This window comes from Myotis myotis, unplaced genomic scaffold (assembly GCF_014108235.1).
Source record: "Myotis myotis isolate mMyoMyo1 unplaced genomic scaffold, mMyoMyo1.p scaffold_m19_p_18, whole genome shotgun sequence".
NCBI lineage: Eukaryota > Metazoa > Chordata > Mammalia > Chiroptera > Vespertilionidae > Myotis > Myotis myotis.
The window spans coordinates 8,033,746-8,050,377 of record NW_023416322.1 but is presented as its reverse complement, the minus strand read 5'-3'; the positions used below and the strand labels follow the sequence as shown (position 1 = coordinate 8,050,377).

The following is a 16,632-nucleotide window of genomic DNA, read 5'->3' as shown; positions in this document are numbered from 1 at the left end:
AGGAGGCAGCAATGTGTGGCACAATGGGAAAAAGTGGGGGGTGGAGGGGTTGGCCAATCAGAAATATCTCCTGTACCACTTAATCAGTGGCATCTGATCTTGGACTAGTCACTCATTCTATTTTTTAAAATCTTAGTCTCTTCATCTCCATATCTTCCTTCCCCACAGGGTTGTTGTGAGGATCAACTGAAATGTTTACTATAGAAATGTTCATTTTAACACATGGCATGTTAAATTCTGCAAAGGAAGTGCAAGAAAGAAAATGAGAGACAAAAGGTGAGAATTATACCTACTCTAGATATTCAGAGAAAGGTCAGAAAACAAATTTTACTGTTAAGTAAAGGAGCAAATATAAAATCCTGTGTATTTCAAGCCTATAGTGAGTATCCCAGAAAAGCCATACTATTTTTCAAATGACTGAATTTTAATAAACAGCCACATCATTCCCAAAGCCTTCCCTATCACATAGAAATTTACAGCTGGGTGAAGTGGGCAAAGACTCAATGAAATCAACAGGCTTCAAAACTCAATGTAAGTTCAAATCACATTTCAATGAGAGCAATGTCTCATCTAAATCTTTATTAGGAATAAATTTTTTTCAAGCTTATTTGTTTCAATAACCTACTGAAAGACAGCCAATCGAAAGTGCTGTCTTAAGGGGAAAAGTTTCATTATTTGGAAATGAGATAGGGCTGCATTTCAGTTGTCTCCAGTTTATTAATTCACTTATCTCTAGCACACCACACTTCAGATCCAAAGCAGCCAGTTTCCTGCACATACCTAATAAATTAAACTCAAAGTGTAGGATTTAAAAGGTATGCAATCAAGCAAAGGGTTAGACAAATTGGCCTTCAAATAACAGAAAGTGCCCCAGCTGGTCTGGGTCAGTGAATAGAGCAACAGCCTGGGGTCTGAGGGGTCCCAGGCTCGATTCCAGTCAAGGGCACATGCCTGGGTTGCAGGCTTGATTCCCAATAGGGGGCATGCAGGAGGCAGCCAATCAATGATTCTCTCTCGTCATTGATGTTTCTTTCTCTCCCTTTCCCTTCCTCTCTGAAATCAATAAAAATATATTTTAAACAAAAAGATAAAAGCAAAAAAAAAAAAAGACAAAAGCATTAAAAAAATGTTTTCAAAGAATGAAATGGGTGAATATTCACAACATATTAAGTTTTTTAAAAAAATAAATAACAGAAAGCTAAAACCATTAGGTGAAAGGTTCTTGGGGGACCTTTATAATAGATGGATCAAGCTGACACCATGTAAGCCCACAGACTCTTACCACTGAAAGGGCACAAAGACCTTACATGACTCTGAAGTAATGAAACAGATGTTCAAAAGCACCCCCTATGAAACCTTCCCAGAAAAAAATTTAAACTTGAATCTATTCAATCACTACTAGTTATCAAAGATAGAACAGAGAAACATGTTAAACAACATCACAATCTACAAACTCTAGAATGACATGCTATAGGACAAATGATTCATTTCTTCACTAAATAAATGAAATAAAACAAAGGAGTGTTAGCAACCAAATGTAGTGTGGGGGCTCTGAATTAAATGTGGATTTTGAACAAGCCAAATGTAAAAGATATTTTTGCGATAAATGGAGGTAACTATACAAAAACTGGCTTTTGGATACTATTATGGAGTTTTTTCATTTAGCATTATTTTGTTTGGTGTAATAATGGCACTATAGTTATGCTCAAAGGAAAAAAGACGGGATCTGTTAGCAATTTTTAAAGTACGCCTACATAAAGCAAATATGATCAAATGTTAACAATTGCTAAGTCCAAGAGGCGCACACATTAATTATGCCAATCTTTCTTAAGTACATTGGAAAATTTTCACAATTAAAAGTTAAGTGACATAGTAATCACATTCTGTGTGATGGTATCCCTCCCAGTCATGCCAAGACAGCATTCCATCTCCACCTTGATCCTTGTTTTCCCTCCCATCATTTGCCCCCTTGAACTTAAAGCTGTGATATAGACTGAAAAAATATGATGAGACATACCTGCAGTAGCAGTGGTTAAAGCGACAAGATTCTTTCTTAGCATAGCATAGAGAGGGCTGTTAAGGAGATAAAATAAAAAATTAATAACCAATAGTTTCCCATTAAAATGTTAAGTGTATTTCTCAAACACTATCTCTGAACTTCATAACATATGGAGAGACAGAATATTTTCCTCAAAATAAATCTTTTATTATTTTTTTAAATTGATTTTAGAGAGAGGAGGGGAGAAAGAGAAACATCAATTGATTGCCTCCTACACATGTCCCAACTAGGGATCAAACTCTCAACCTGGGTATGTATCCTGACTGGGTGTATGGGATGGAAGGGGCTCCAACCAACTGAGCCACACCAGCCAGGCAGAACGTTTTTAATTATTAAAATACCAAGATGTTCTCAGTGGTTGAGCATTGACCTATGAACCAGAAGATCACAGTTCAATTCCCAGGCAGGGCACATGCCCAGGCTGCAGGCTTGATACCCAGTAGAGGCAGCCAATCTAATAATTCTCTCTCATCATTGATGTTTCTATCTCTCTTTCCCTCTCCCTTCCACTCTGAAATCAATAAAAAATATATTTTTTTAAAAATTAATTAATTGACATTTTATTAATTTAGCTAAGAGTAACCCAAGTGGGGAGATTTCCTTTGCAACTACTCCTTTCTTCTAGGAGTTAGTTAGGGTGTGCAGGTGGAAGGGAGTCTTACCAAAGAAAGACAAAATGAAGCTATAGAAAGTCATCACAAAGATATAGAAAGAGAACACTGCTTCTCACTTGCTAATTAGCCTTTGGTTGTATAAATACCCAAATTCCCCATGCAGCTGGAGAAAGACACACAAGCCATAGAAATCACAGTAGGAGCCCATCATCAGTCTCAAGCTGCCCAGCAATTCTACATTGCTCATCATCTCACTGTCCCTCTCTCTACAACTGTTTCACAAAATTCTAACCTAGTCACATCAAGCTCCCTAATATCCAGGCCTTCACACGTGATGCTCAATTGGCACTAAGCCCTCCTTCAACCAGCCTCTTCTACTTGAATCCTGACTCCTTAATTATCCTTCAGCTCTCAGCTCAAATAATCAATTTCTCTAGGAACCTTTCCTTGATCCCTAAGACCATAAACCCCTCCCCTAGTATAATTTTACCTTATAGTGTGATAATTGAATTAAGATAGGGAAGAGCACCTGTCTCACTACACTTTAATTAAGCTCCATAAATCAGAGACTATGGCTCCCTACTATGTTCTCAGTGCCTCATAGGCCACTTGACATACGTAGGTCCTTAAATATTTGTTGACTAAAGGAATCGATAACCACTAATAACTTATGAAGATCAAGTAGTTAGGTATAAGCACCCCCCTCTTTTTACCTTGGATCTTTCACAGAGAAGCTCTGACATCCTAGGAGTTCTCCCAAAAGATCTCCACTACAATATACCATATGCTGCTCCCGAGGATCATAAAGCTGCTTCATTGTTATATATTGGCCTAGAAAGTGCATGACCTGCACAGAAATAAATTATTATTAAGAATTCTGTCCAGGTGCTGTCAAAAACACACAAATTGCCTGGCTGGCGTGGCTCGTGGTTGAGCATCAACCTATGAACCAGGAGGTCACAGTTTGATTCCCAGTCAGGCACATGCCCAGGCTGTGGGCTCAATCCCCAGTGTGGGGTGTGCAGGAGGCAGCCAATCAATGATTCTCTCTCATCATTGATGTTTCTCTCTATCCCTCTCCCTTCTTCTCTGAAGTCAATAAAAATATTTTTTAAAATACACAAATCTTATATAATAAAAGCCTAATATGCTAAGTGTCCCGTGGACCAGTCGGCCATTCAACCAATCAAAGCATAATATGCTAATGACATGGTAAGGTCCTTCCACCACTCACTGTGATGTGCACTGACCACCGGGGGCAGATGCTCCAACCAGTAGGTTAGCTTGCTGCTAGGGTCTGGCTCATCGGGACTGAGCAAGATGGGCCAACATGCCCTGGAGCCCTCCCACAGTCCCTCCCCGATTCAGTCATGCACCAGGCCTCTGGTTAATTATCGGGAGACTAGAGGCCCAGTGCACGATATTCATGCACTGGGTGGGGGTGGGAGGGTGGGTTCCCCTCAGCCCGGCCTGCACAGTCCAGGAACCCTCAGGGGATGTCTGACGGCTTAGGCCCGACATCCTTAGCACTGCTGCAGAGGCGGGAGAGGCTCCCACTACCACTGCTGCACTTGCTAGCCGTCGGCTTGGCTTGTGGCTTGGCTTGTGGCTTGGCTTGTGGCTGAGCGGCACTCCCTCTGTGGGAGTGCACTGACCACAAGGGGGAAGCTCCTACGTTGAGCATCTGCCCCCAGGTGGTCAATGTGCATCATAGCAACCAGTTGTTCTGCCGTTCTGTTGATCTGCATATTACCCTATTATTATATAGGATAAGGGTTTGGTTTGTTAGAGGAAGAGGTAACATATAAAGGTCTGGGATCCTGCCCTAACTGTTTTGGCTCAGTGGAGAGAGCGTTCGATTCCAGTCAAGGGCATGTACCTTGGCTGCGGGCACATCTCCAGTAGGGAGTGTGCAGGAGGCAGCTGATCAATGTTTCTAACTCTCTATCCCTCTCCCTTCTTCTCTGTAAAAAATCAATAAAATATATTTAAAAAATAAATAAAGGTCTGTGGTCCTACAACAGGATAACTGAACCCAAATACTAGGTTATCCACTTATTATCATTCTGGACATTAACAGAGCCTTAAGTTTTATAATAGAAATGTATTGGTCTGACAATGAGAAAAAGTGGTGAATTTACCTAGTGTCACCTTTAAAATTTTCTCACCAATCCAAATAAAGGAGTCTCTCCTATTACTCAAAGGCATAAACTTTAAATTTGCCTGGGTCATAAAAATATTTTGCAAGTCCAGGGGTACATAACTACGACAGAATTATTGTGTGTTCACATAATTATTTTTGACAAATGAAGTACAATGGTTAATAAACTATAAGTGCATAAAACAGACTTTAAGTGCTTATTAAAAAATTTAATCTATCTGGCTTTACTTACAAGTTCACAAAATGGAAGAAACAAACAAGTTCATGATTCAAAACTTAAAAATGATCTAATTTTATCCTAATGTTTTCTCTAGGTAACAGATTTTTTTTAAATTGCTTAATAATTATGGTCACTTAATGACAGTAAGAATTTTGCTATCTCAGATTACAAGCAGACCAAAGCAGCGATCTTTATCTTTAGGCCGCCACTTCTCAGAAATTATTAGCTATCTGCACAGAAATTTGTTACCTACACTATTCCCATTATATTAGGAGCAATGGTGCTCCTGGGCTCCCCTCCATCTCAGACAATGTGTCCCAGTATTAGCAAAGTTCTCCTACCTAATCAAATGCCTAGAGAAAAATAAGATGGGGAAGAGCATCTACTAGAAGAAAAGGGGACATATTTATGTCTGCCCAACTTTTAGTAAAAAAAAAAAAAAAAAAAAAAAAAATCGCCCTAACCGGTCTGGCTCAGTGGATAGAGCGTTGGCCTGCAGACTGAAGGGTCCCGGGTTCAATTCCGGTCAAGGGCATGTACCTTTGTTGCGAGCACATCCCCAGTGGGGAGTGTGCAAGAGGCAGCTGGTCGATGTTTCTCTCTCATCGATGTTCTAACTCTCTATCCCTCTCCCTTCTTCTCTGTAAAAAATCAATAAAATATATAAAAAAAGCAAACTCAAAAAAAGCTTGATAACTTTGTTTCTTCTGTTTAGGAAGCATTTACCTTACTAAAAGTAAGCACAGTTCAAAGAGATGAACTTTTTTTTTTAAATATATTTTATTAAAATAAAGTGGGGAGTGTGCAAGAGGCAGCTGGTCGTCCACAGGCCGACGCTCTATCCACTGAGCCAAACCGGTTTCAGCAAGAGATGAACATTTTAATACTCTTTCCACATAAAGAATTCAGTTTGTTTTTGCTTTTTAAAAAAAAACTTCAGAAGCTAAATAAGTTATTTAAGTGTTTAAAATAACTCACAGTGTTCAAAAAATTATCTGACACATTTATAATGCAAAGCTACAGCATTTAGTTCCTGCCTGGTAGCATCAGTAAATCACAGAGTGTCATTTTTAAAAATCTTATACATGCTTTGCATTTTAATTCTGAGATCAATAAACACGTGGTTAGTTTTGTTTAGCTGACAACAAACTTCAAAGGGGAATTTAAAGGAAATATGAAATCCAACTTAGCTCCATGGTCTTTGAAACAGAGCAAAAGTTGCCTCTCCAGTACCTCAGGAGAACTTCGCTCCTTAGGGCTGAGTTCAGAACTACAGATTCATCAGCTTCTATTTCTGAGCTGTTCTTAAAAGAGTTTTCTTTGATAGCTTACCTGGGTAACAGTGAAGATTTCACCCTGTGCACCTGCTGCCTGCAAAATCTTCAGAAGTGGCAGTTTTGGTCGTACCTAATAAAAACATAAAATAAACCTGATATTTACATTTCAATTAGATTGATTTCTGATACCATAGGGAACGAGAACCTCCTTCAACTTTTTAAACACTGGTGGATACTTATCTAATCTATAATAATAAAAGCGTAATATGCTAATTAGACCGGACATCCGAATGACCTTCCGGACAACCTTCCGGACAAAGCCAGGGCTGCAAGGGCCAAGCCCAATGCATGAATTTCGTGCATCGGGCCTCTAGTATTATATAATCTTTCAAAGTATAAAGTAACTACAGATAAGCAGACTACTTCCTGAAAAATCATACTCTCAAAAGATAGCACATTCACACTACTAAATAGCTATACGAGGAAAAAAGAAAATATGTTTTGGTGAGAATGTGGAGTGATTAGAACCCGTGTGCACCGCTGGTGGGAACATGAAATGGCGCAGCTACAGTGGAAAATAGTTTGATAGTTCTTCAAAAAGTTAAACATAGAATCTGCACATTACCCAGCAGTTCCACTCATAGGTATACACCAAAAAGAACTGAAAGCAGGGACTCGCACAACTACCTGTACACCAGTGCTCACAGCAGCATTATTCACAATAGTCCAAAGATAGAAATCACCCGAATACCCTTGGCAGATAAACATATAAACAAGGCATAATGGCTTTGTTTGCTATCTCTTGACTCTGACTATGGAGTCTGTCTTTAGCCACACAATTAGTTTTCTCAATTGTATACAGTCAAAGTTTGTCTCCTCTTACAGCCTCCACAGTTATCATAAGGCCTCCCTCATTCTAAAGTTTCACAAGTATTTCTTAAATTTTCTTCCAGTATTTTTAATCATTTCATTTTTTACATTTAAGTATCTATCTGCAATTTGTTTTAACATTACGTTTGAGGTCTTAATTTGTGTCCTTCCAGAGATAGCAAATTACATCAAAACCATAGGCTACATTTTCCCATCAAATCCAAATTCCACCATTCTAATAAAATGAGCTACATAATATTATATAGTGTACAATTTTTATGAAAACACAACACAAAATGACATTATTTTGGTATGTTAGAGGAAAAGATCTGGAATAAGACACACCAAATTGATTGTTATGTTAGGGGAAAGGGACTTTGGGGAAAGGCATGGGTCAAAAAAGTCTCTATACTGCCCAACCAGTGTGGCTCCGTGGTTGAGCATCAACCATGGTTCAATTCCGGTCAGGGCACATGCCTGGGTTGCAGGCTCGATCTCCAGTAGGGGATGTGCAGGAGGCAGCCAATCAAGGATTCTCTCTCATCATTGATATTTCTCTCTCTCTCCCTTTCCCTTCCTCTCTGAAATCAATAAAAATACATTTTTTAAAAAGCCACTTTAAATACATTATAAAGTTTGAATCTTTTCTAAGAATACATTTGCTATATTTACAATTTAAAATTTTATTTTAAAGAAAACAAATTAGAATGAAGTGAGAGACAAAAACTAATTTACAAACTCCTCACTAGCCACCTGTACCCTAAAACACTCTAGTTTTCAAAATGTACCATTAAGCAATCAGTAACTTCTATACATTTATGGAATCAATGATCCATTCAAGTTTATGAGCATTAATACTGTTTACTAGTTTCCCTAATATGACGTTTTAAAATACTTCTGCTGTCTATACAAACCTACAGTCAGTGAAGCCAGCTACATCCCCAACTCAATTTATTTACTTTTTTTTAACTTAAAGAGAAATAGGAATGCCTAAAAACATCTTACCTGCTTGATCTGTCTTGGAGAGCTCCTGCAAGCACTGCCAGATGTTGAACACTGGGCAGAGGTAGAAAGTGATGCCATTTTGGCAGTGAAGAAATTAGTCTGTTGATAAATCTAAAAGGATAAAAAATTACAAAATCTCTTCTGAAGTAGAAACTTCTCTCTAGGATTTACAAAAAAAGCAGCCAGCAGAAATAAGACACGTCAGAACGCCCTACACAAATGTGATATACCCATGTGGAGATGCTTGACACTCTTCTGGTCACTTTCTAGTTCAGATACTGCAAAAAGCTGAGGAGCTAAATCAAGAGTAAGAACCATCTATGCAATCTACCAACTTTGCTACTGGAGCATGGAACATTTTAAAGTTTCAAAGGGGGGACTGAGGGGACCAAAGGTTTGCCACCCCAAAATATGCCTTTTGGGAGATTGAGCTAAGCTGGTTATTAGGAAACAAAAGACTCAGAAAGAACTTTGACATTCCCCCTTTTACTTGCCTAAAAGAATTCAGATAGAAAAACCTGCTTAAAAGAAGGGACATTAATATCATAATATAAACGAAATGTGTTAGGGAGAAATCTAGCAAAGCCGGTTTCCTTTAGTCCCCCTGTTTGTGGGTGGCCCAGTAAGAATTCGTTTATCACGTTTGCTCTCTCTCTCTTGAGATAAGTGGGGAGAAAATAAGGTGAAGTATGGGCAGTCCTTTGACAGGAGCTCAGCCTGTTAGAAAGAAAGATTTACTACATTTGATTGGTTAAAGCAACAGTCCAGAAAGTTCATGCATATGCAGGATTAGGACGCCTGGCGTTGATTCAAAGCTCCAATATACGTATTATTCTGGAATGTAAGCACTCTTTTGTTAATTGGCCCACAGCTATTAACTGTTAATTATTCCTGTTTCTTCTCACTCTCAAACAGCTATATTTAGACCAGCTGAAATTTTCTCTGGTCAATGGCAACTAAATTCTTACAAATTGGGTTAAACCAAGGTGGACATATATCATCAAGGAAAGATACAGCATGAATTGAAATAGAGAGTAAGATTTAATTTCATATTCTCACCTCTACCTTTTCTCCTTAAAGAAAAACTGTAGGAAAGGAAAATGGCAATTTTAAATAAACTTGCTTGAGTTTACTTCAGGCCTTTTTCTAGTAAAAAGGTGACAATCAGTGAGATTTATGAACAAGCCACATCAGGGAAAGGGTGAAAAAAGCCTAGAAAAGCCAATAGTCTAGCTAAAACAAGATTCCTCACTCTTCAGAGAAGACTTAACTATTACAGGCATAAATTTCTCCTTCCTATCAGCTTCCTTTGCTATAAAAAAAGGGCAGTCTAATGGGATACAAGCATAGCTTACATTTTAAAACAGCTAGCTTTTAATTGGCAGTTCAAACCTAATAAATAAAACAGGGGCTCCAAATAACTTCCCTCCCACTTTCTAAGTTCTCCTAGCTGGGCTAATAATCAAGTTAACAGAGAGATTAACAGAAAATCAAATTTTTAATATTATATGCACAAGGAATTCACATAAGCATGAAAATTCCAAAGACAGTGAGTCAAAATTGGGTATATATGACATTTTAGGCAAGGAGAAAAGGAGGGAATGGGATCTTGGATTTCAAAAGTGAGAATTGGCCATTTATAGGTAACTGAGGAAGAATGGAACATATAGGCCACATAAATTTCTGCTAAGCAACCAAGAAACAATGAGACGCTGTGAGGGGTAGCTAGTTAATGAGCCCTTCCTATCCACCACACTCAATTCAGATTGGGCTAAGGTGGAGAGTTCCACCTGAAACTCTCAGGCAAGAAAGGGGAAGAGGGTCAAAGTTTCTTTCTGAGTCTTGTTTCTTAATAACCAGTTTAAAATCAATATCCTAAGAGGCAGCTTTAAGTAGGCAAAATTTTGGTCCCCTTCAAAACCAATCCTGATCGCCCCAAACCTGCTAGCTCTGTCGTCTTGCTCACTTCAGAAATGGCAACTCCATCCTTCAGCAGCTCAGGTTAATGATTTTAAAACCATCCTTCATTTCCTTTTTCTCTCACTCCACACCCAGTCCATAAATAAATTCCGAAGCTGTCTTCAAAATGTATTCAAAATCTCAGCACTTCTCCCTATACTAATCCAACCACCCACCTCCAAACTGCATTAGCCTTTTTAAAGTTTTCTTGCTTCTGATGCCGGAGGGGTAAGTCTCTAGGGGAGACTTGAGCCCGAGCCAAGAGGGTTCTTGGCTTCATGAAGGAAAGATTTCAAGGCTCAAACCAGACGAGAGGTTAAAACCAGAGCAAGTTTATTGAGCAGAGAGGATAAGCAAGAAAAGCTACTTCACGGAGTAATGGGATCTCCTCACAAGAGAGAAGACCCCAACTGTCTGTAGAAGTTGAGCTTGTAGCTGTTTTTAGTTTCTATGGAAAATTACTGGTATGGGGAAATAGAGAGTGGGCAAAAACATTGGGGTTAACTTTAACCTTTTTTTTTTTAATATATTTTTATTGATTTCAGAGAGGAAGGGAGAGATAGAAACATCAATGATGGGAGAGAATCATTGATTGGCTGCCTTCTGCACGCCCCACACTGGGGATAGAGCCCGCATCCCGCCTATGTATCAAACCCGGGACCCTTCAGTCCACAGGACGTCACTCTACCCACTGAATCAAACCAGCTAGGGCAATGGTCAGCAAACTGCGGCTCGGCAAACCATGGCTCACCAGCCACATGCGGCTCTTTGGCCCCTTGAGTGTGGCTCTTCCACAAAATACCAACTTCTGCGCATGGGCACGAAGTTTCGATCGCACTGTGCATGCGCACCCGCATGTGGTATTTTGTGGAAGAGCCAAACTCAAGGGGCCAAAGAGCCGCATGTGGCTCGCAAGCCGCGGTTTACTGACCACGTTGCTAGGGCAACTTTAACCTTTAAGAGATATATTTTGTGGTCTGTTTTCCTTTTATGGTACAGGTAGTATTAATCAATCTTTGCAGGAATTTTCTTCGTTCTGGGGGCTCCTTGCGGTCCACTTGCATCTCTGTGTCAGGTAGCACAGAGCAGGCCCTGACTTACTTTTTTTTTTAATATATATTTTTATTGATTTCAGAGAGGAAGGGAGAGGGAGACAGAAACATCAACGATGAGAATCATTAATCAGATGCCTCCTACACGACCCTACTGGGGAAGGAGCCCACCTGGGACCCGCAGGCCGACACTCATCCACTGAGCCAAACTGGCTAGGGCTAATTTTCTTTGACTTAAATTAACTTATATAGTTCTCATGCCCCTCTTCTATTCCACCTTTGCTCCTCTAGCTCCTAACCTCCTCTTGTCTTTGCTCAAATGTCAGTTCCCATTTTTCAAACTGCAACTCCCAACCCCCAGAGTTCCCTCTCTCTTCTTGCTTAAATTTTCTTCACAGGACATGTTACCAACCAACCCACTACACATTTTAATTATTTATCATGTAAAATATAAGCTACAAGTAGGGACGGATTTGTATTTATTTGTTCATTAATATATTCCCAGTGCCTAAGATAACTATTATATACATGGCACAGCAACATAATGGACACAAATATTAATAATAGTGTGGATGATTTCCAAAAACGGTCCCCAATGAATCACATCTCCCAGCTGGCTCTGTGACATAAGCTGATCAATAGGACGCAACTGTTAAACAAAAAGTTTTAACTTCCAAGGGGGATGTCTTTTATAAAAGAAAGGATTAGGCCATTGACAGCAAGAAAGACCAGGTCCTGGAGCGGGAAGCCTGACTACCAGCAGCATAGCTAAGTGAAGAGACACGTCTACTGTCCTGGCAAGTGGGAGGAGGGGCAGGAAGGAATGTAAGTCATTCTGAAAGAATTTACATTAGGTGTAGACAGAGGGGGTGGGAGAAACTGAACTGAAACAGGGCCAGCTCTGGGAGAGACACGGTCGGCAAGAAAGAAGTGTCAGCTCCTATGAATTAGCTGAGGGCAGTGGATTGGAAAAGTTCGGGTTCATGTAAATAAAAAGCGGAGACTCCTGGGGTTCTATGATGTCTGGCTATTCTCCTTTGGATAATTTTAAAAATAGCCACCTACAAATTAAGCCCAAATTCCAACAGATATACAGGAATGTAAGCAGTCTTTTGTCAGAGATGGTCCACGGCTAATAACAGGCTCACTGTTCTCTCTCATTCTCGTGCAGCTGTAATTTAATTCAGAACAACTCAATTTTTTTTCTAGTCATAGAAGAACCAAAATGTCCCAATTCCAGGCCTGGCAGCTTCATTTTTATGTTCTTCAAAGCCCCCAAAATCAGCTACTCTACTGGAGATCCCACAGAAAGGATATGTGGATGTCACCCCGATAAATTTAACTTAAGGGGGCAAAAGGGATATCTGGAGAGTCTTATTTGTTATCTGAGCCCCAGCCTTTCAGGCATACACACCCTGAAAAGGCAACACGTCTTCAGTTTAGCCCCAGCTGACACTTGTCTACAGCTAAATGACAGACCACAAATGAAACCACCAGAAAAACCACATCTCAGCCCACAGAACGGTAATAAATAAACAAACAAAATAGCTGTTGCTACCCACTAAATTGTTTGGTGGTTTATTGCATAGCATTAGATAAAACAAATGGAAAGACTTAGAGAGTTTACTCTGTACCAGGCACATATATTAACCCATTTAATATTAGATATTCCTATGATGTAGGCAATGTTATCTTTATTTTATAGATGAGGCAGGAGAAGCATAAGGATGTGCCAATTAATAAACTGCTGCAGTCAAAATGTCAAACTCAGAAGCACTCTTAAGTCCCCACTATTGGCATTTTTCCCCTTCAGACCTCAAGTGCACAGAATTTACCACAATCCTTTCCTTCAAGACATACTCTCACTGTTCATCCACACCTGGCTCACTTCTACCTGATTCTTAATAATGCAATAAGCATCCCTGGCCGTGCGCAGGGGCTCAGCGGTCGGAGTGCCGTCCCATACACCAAAAGGCGGCAGGTTCAATTTCCAGTCAGGTCACATAACCCAGACTGCAGGTTGGGGCATGTATAGGAGGTAATCAAATGATAAAAATATATATTTAAAAAATGTTTGACCAGCCCTGGCCGGTGTGGCTCCGTGGTAGAGTGTTGGCCGATGTACCAAAGGGTTGCAGGTTCAATTCCGTTAAGGGCACATGCCTGGGTTGCAGGTTAATTTCCTGACCCCCGTTTTTCTTTCTCATTCTGTCCTTCTCCCCACCCCGTCATCTCTCTAAAAAATATAAAAATAGTAATAATAATAATAATGCAATAAGCATCTACAAACTAGGACTCTGACAACCATATTGCCCATCCCATTTCCCCTGCCTCCCAACAACCATCCTGATTCCTAAGTTTTTATTTTCTTCCCTTGCTTTTTGTGCACTTTAAGTGCATCAAAATGGAATCCTAAAAAGTGTGTTTGTATAGTTTGGTTGCCTTTAACTTTTGGTTTTGTTTTTGAAAGAAGGTATGTTGCCTGGCCAGTATGGGTCAGTGGTTGAGCATCAACCTACAAACCAGGTCACAGTTTGATGCCCAGTGTGGGCTTGGTCCCCAGTGGGGAGGTGTACAGGAGTCAGCTGATCAATGATTCTCTCTCATCATTGATGTTTCTCTCTCTCTCTCCCTCTCCCTTCCTCTCCGAAATCAATAAAAATATATTAAAAACTAAAAAATACAAAAGCAGATATGTTATATGTAATTTTAGGGATTTTTGTTTCACTAAAATAATTTGTTGCTGGACTGTCACTTCAGTTCTTTAAAAATATTTCATTGCAGTAAACTACACATATATAACATAAAATTTACTATTTTTAGGTGTACAAATCAGTGATATCAAGTACATTCACAATACTGTATACCATCACCATTATCCATCCAACTCCAGAACTTCATCACCCCAAACTGAAATTCTACTCATTAAACAATTACCCACCTAGTCTCCCCTGAGCCTGGTAACCACTATCCTATTTTGCCTCTATGAATATGCCTATTATAGGCAGCTCATATAAGTGAACTTATACATTTGTCATTTTGTGTCCGACATTTCTGTTAGCATAATGTTTTCAAAGTTCATCCATGTCAAAGCATACTTTACTTTTCATTTATGTTTACTGTTGCATAATATTCCAGTGTGTGATGATTTGTTTCTAGGTCTTCCTACAGTCACGTGCCACATAAGGACATTTTGGTACACAATGGACTGCATGTGGTCACCTAAGATTATAATGAAGCTGAAAAACTTCTGTCGCTTAACCCTGACCCAGTAGCTCAGTTAGAGCATACCCTGATATGCCAAGATAGTGTGGTTCAACCCCTGGTCAGGGCATATATAAGGTTCAACCAAAAAAAGTTTAAATTTAAAAAACAAACAAACAAACAAAAAAACCCTACTGCCTAGTGATACCAGGGCCTTTGTAAAGTTGTAGCACAACGCTTTACTCATGGCTTGCACCATAGTCTATTTAGCGATTTCAACCTTCTTCATCTCATAGCACACATAAGCTAATTACTAAAATTCTGCGGCACACCAAAAAAATGTTTTGATGTGACCAAAAAAAAAAAAAAAAAAGGTGTAATTCCGATTCATTCACACCGAGTGGCTATTATTGTCATTTTTTTTTATTATTTGACGATCTAAGGGAAAAGAGCTCAGTGCCCCTGACTAAATAGTCAGATACTGCATGTTTTAAAAATTCTTGCAGCACACCAGTTGAAAACCTCTGGTCTAGTTGATCAGTTCTGTAATGTATGCTTGCAAAAAACTCTATGTTCATTAGGTTAAGCTTGTTGGGTTTTTACAATCTTACATATCTAATCTGCCAGCTTGCCAACAAATAAGAGATGTAATGAAATCTCTCACTATATTGGTGTTTTGTCCATTTATCCTAGTATAGTTCTACCAATTCTGCTTCATCTATTTTAAGGATTTTTAAAATATATTTCTTTATTTTATTTCAGAGAGGAAGGGAGGGGGAGAGAGATAGAAACATCAATGATGAGAATCATTGATCAGCTCCTTCCTGCACACCCCCTACTGGGGATCAAGCCCACAATCCAGGCATATGCCCTTGGCCAGAACTGAACCTGGGACCCTTCAGTCTGCAGGCTGACGCTCTATCCACTGAGCCAAACCAGTGAGGGCTATTTTAAGGATTTTTAATCAGATATATATATATATATATATATATATGCTTTAAATTGCTTTATCTTCTTGGCAAATTATCAATATATAGTGATTATTACAAAATAATTTTCCCATCCCAATTAAGATACTTACTGCCTTAAAGTATATTTTATCTTATATTAGAATAGTCATGCCAACTTTCCTATAGTTAGTATTTCCAGATATGTATTTTATCAAATTTTTACTTTCAATTTTTTGCATGCCTTAAAATTTTTGTGTGTCCCTCATAAAAAGCATATATCTGAACTCTAGGTTTTTTAATCCAATTTGTCAAATAATATCTCTAACCATTTATTGTAATTGATATAAATGGATGTATTTAGCATTCCACTTTGTCCTTATGCTTACTTTAACATAAGCAGAAAGTGTTGTGCCATTAAAAAAGATACTGATTTAAGAGTCAGGGAAGTTCAGAGCAGGACAAATTATTGTTGACTATGAGGCAGAGGAGGAATGAGAGGGGATGGAGATAGGAGTGGAAGGATTTTCAAATGGGAGAATCCTGGAAAAATGGGAGGGGAAACACCATGAGCAAAGGCACTGATCAAGGATGTGTGTGAGAAAATGAAGTCAGCTGATGGACTCTGAATCCAAAGCAAGATCTTGTTCCTTTCCCACTTGGAACCTCTTTTGAGTGCAGCATGATGAGATATTGTTACTCACGCCTTAAAAGAGAAAACTGGGGCTTAAAGAAGTCAAAAAACTTGCTCAAGTCAAAAGTTTATCCTTTTTCACTATACCAAGCTGCCAGTTATAGTTGATCCTTGAACACTGGTTTGAACCGCAGGGTCCTCTTACACACGAAGTTTTTTCCAATCAATAACTGTAAGTGTATTTCCTCTTCCTTATGATTTTCCTAATAACATTTTCTTTTCTCTAGCTTTACTGTAAGAATACAGTAGAGAATACAAATAACATAAATTATGTTAATCGACTGTTTGTTATCAGTAAGGCATCCAGTCAACATTACCTATTAGTAGTTAAGTTTTGGGGGAGTCAAAAGTTGTATCAGATTTTCAACTGGGGGAGGGTAGGCCTTAGCACTAGTCCTTTTTCCTCTTCTATGTTCTATTTTCTGTTCTCAAAAATTCCCACTCATTCTTCTATCTAGGTCAAAAGTCACTTCCTTGGTCAAGGCTTTTCTGACTCCCCAAGGGAGGCTGATGACACCAGAGCAAATCCATGAACGCTTCCCACATTATATTTATGTTTTTATGTCTATC

At 39.1% G+C, this 16,632-nt stretch overlaps 1 protein-coding gene across 10 annotated transcripts in view; it reads right to left on the bottom strand.

The window, feature by feature from the left end:
• The window catches only part of MDM4 (MDM4 regulator of p53), a 30,146-nt gene that overhangs the window by 11,081 nt on the left and 2,433 nt on the right, over window positions 1-16,632 (bottom strand). For 8 of the 10 annotated variants that reach the window (XR_004973251.1, XR_004973252.1, XM_036343042.1 and 5 more), the window contains exons 2-5: window positions 8,207-8,317; window positions 6,387-6,461; window positions 3,387-3,520; window positions 2,018-2,073 (exon numbers count right to left, since the gene is read on the bottom strand). Coding sequence is in view for 8 of the 10 variants with exons in the window: in XM_036343042.1 (XP_036198935.1) it covers window positions 2,018-2,073; window positions 3,387-3,520; window positions 6,387-6,461; window positions 8,207-8,284 (343 nt within the window). In the remaining 2 variants the exon portion in view is untranslated. The remainder of the gene's footprint in view (window positions 1-2,017; window positions 2,074-3,386; window positions 3,521-6,386; window positions 6,462-8,206; window positions 8,318-16,632) is intronic. The other 2 variants (XM_036343046.1, XM_036343045.1) reach the window with 2 other exon arrangements.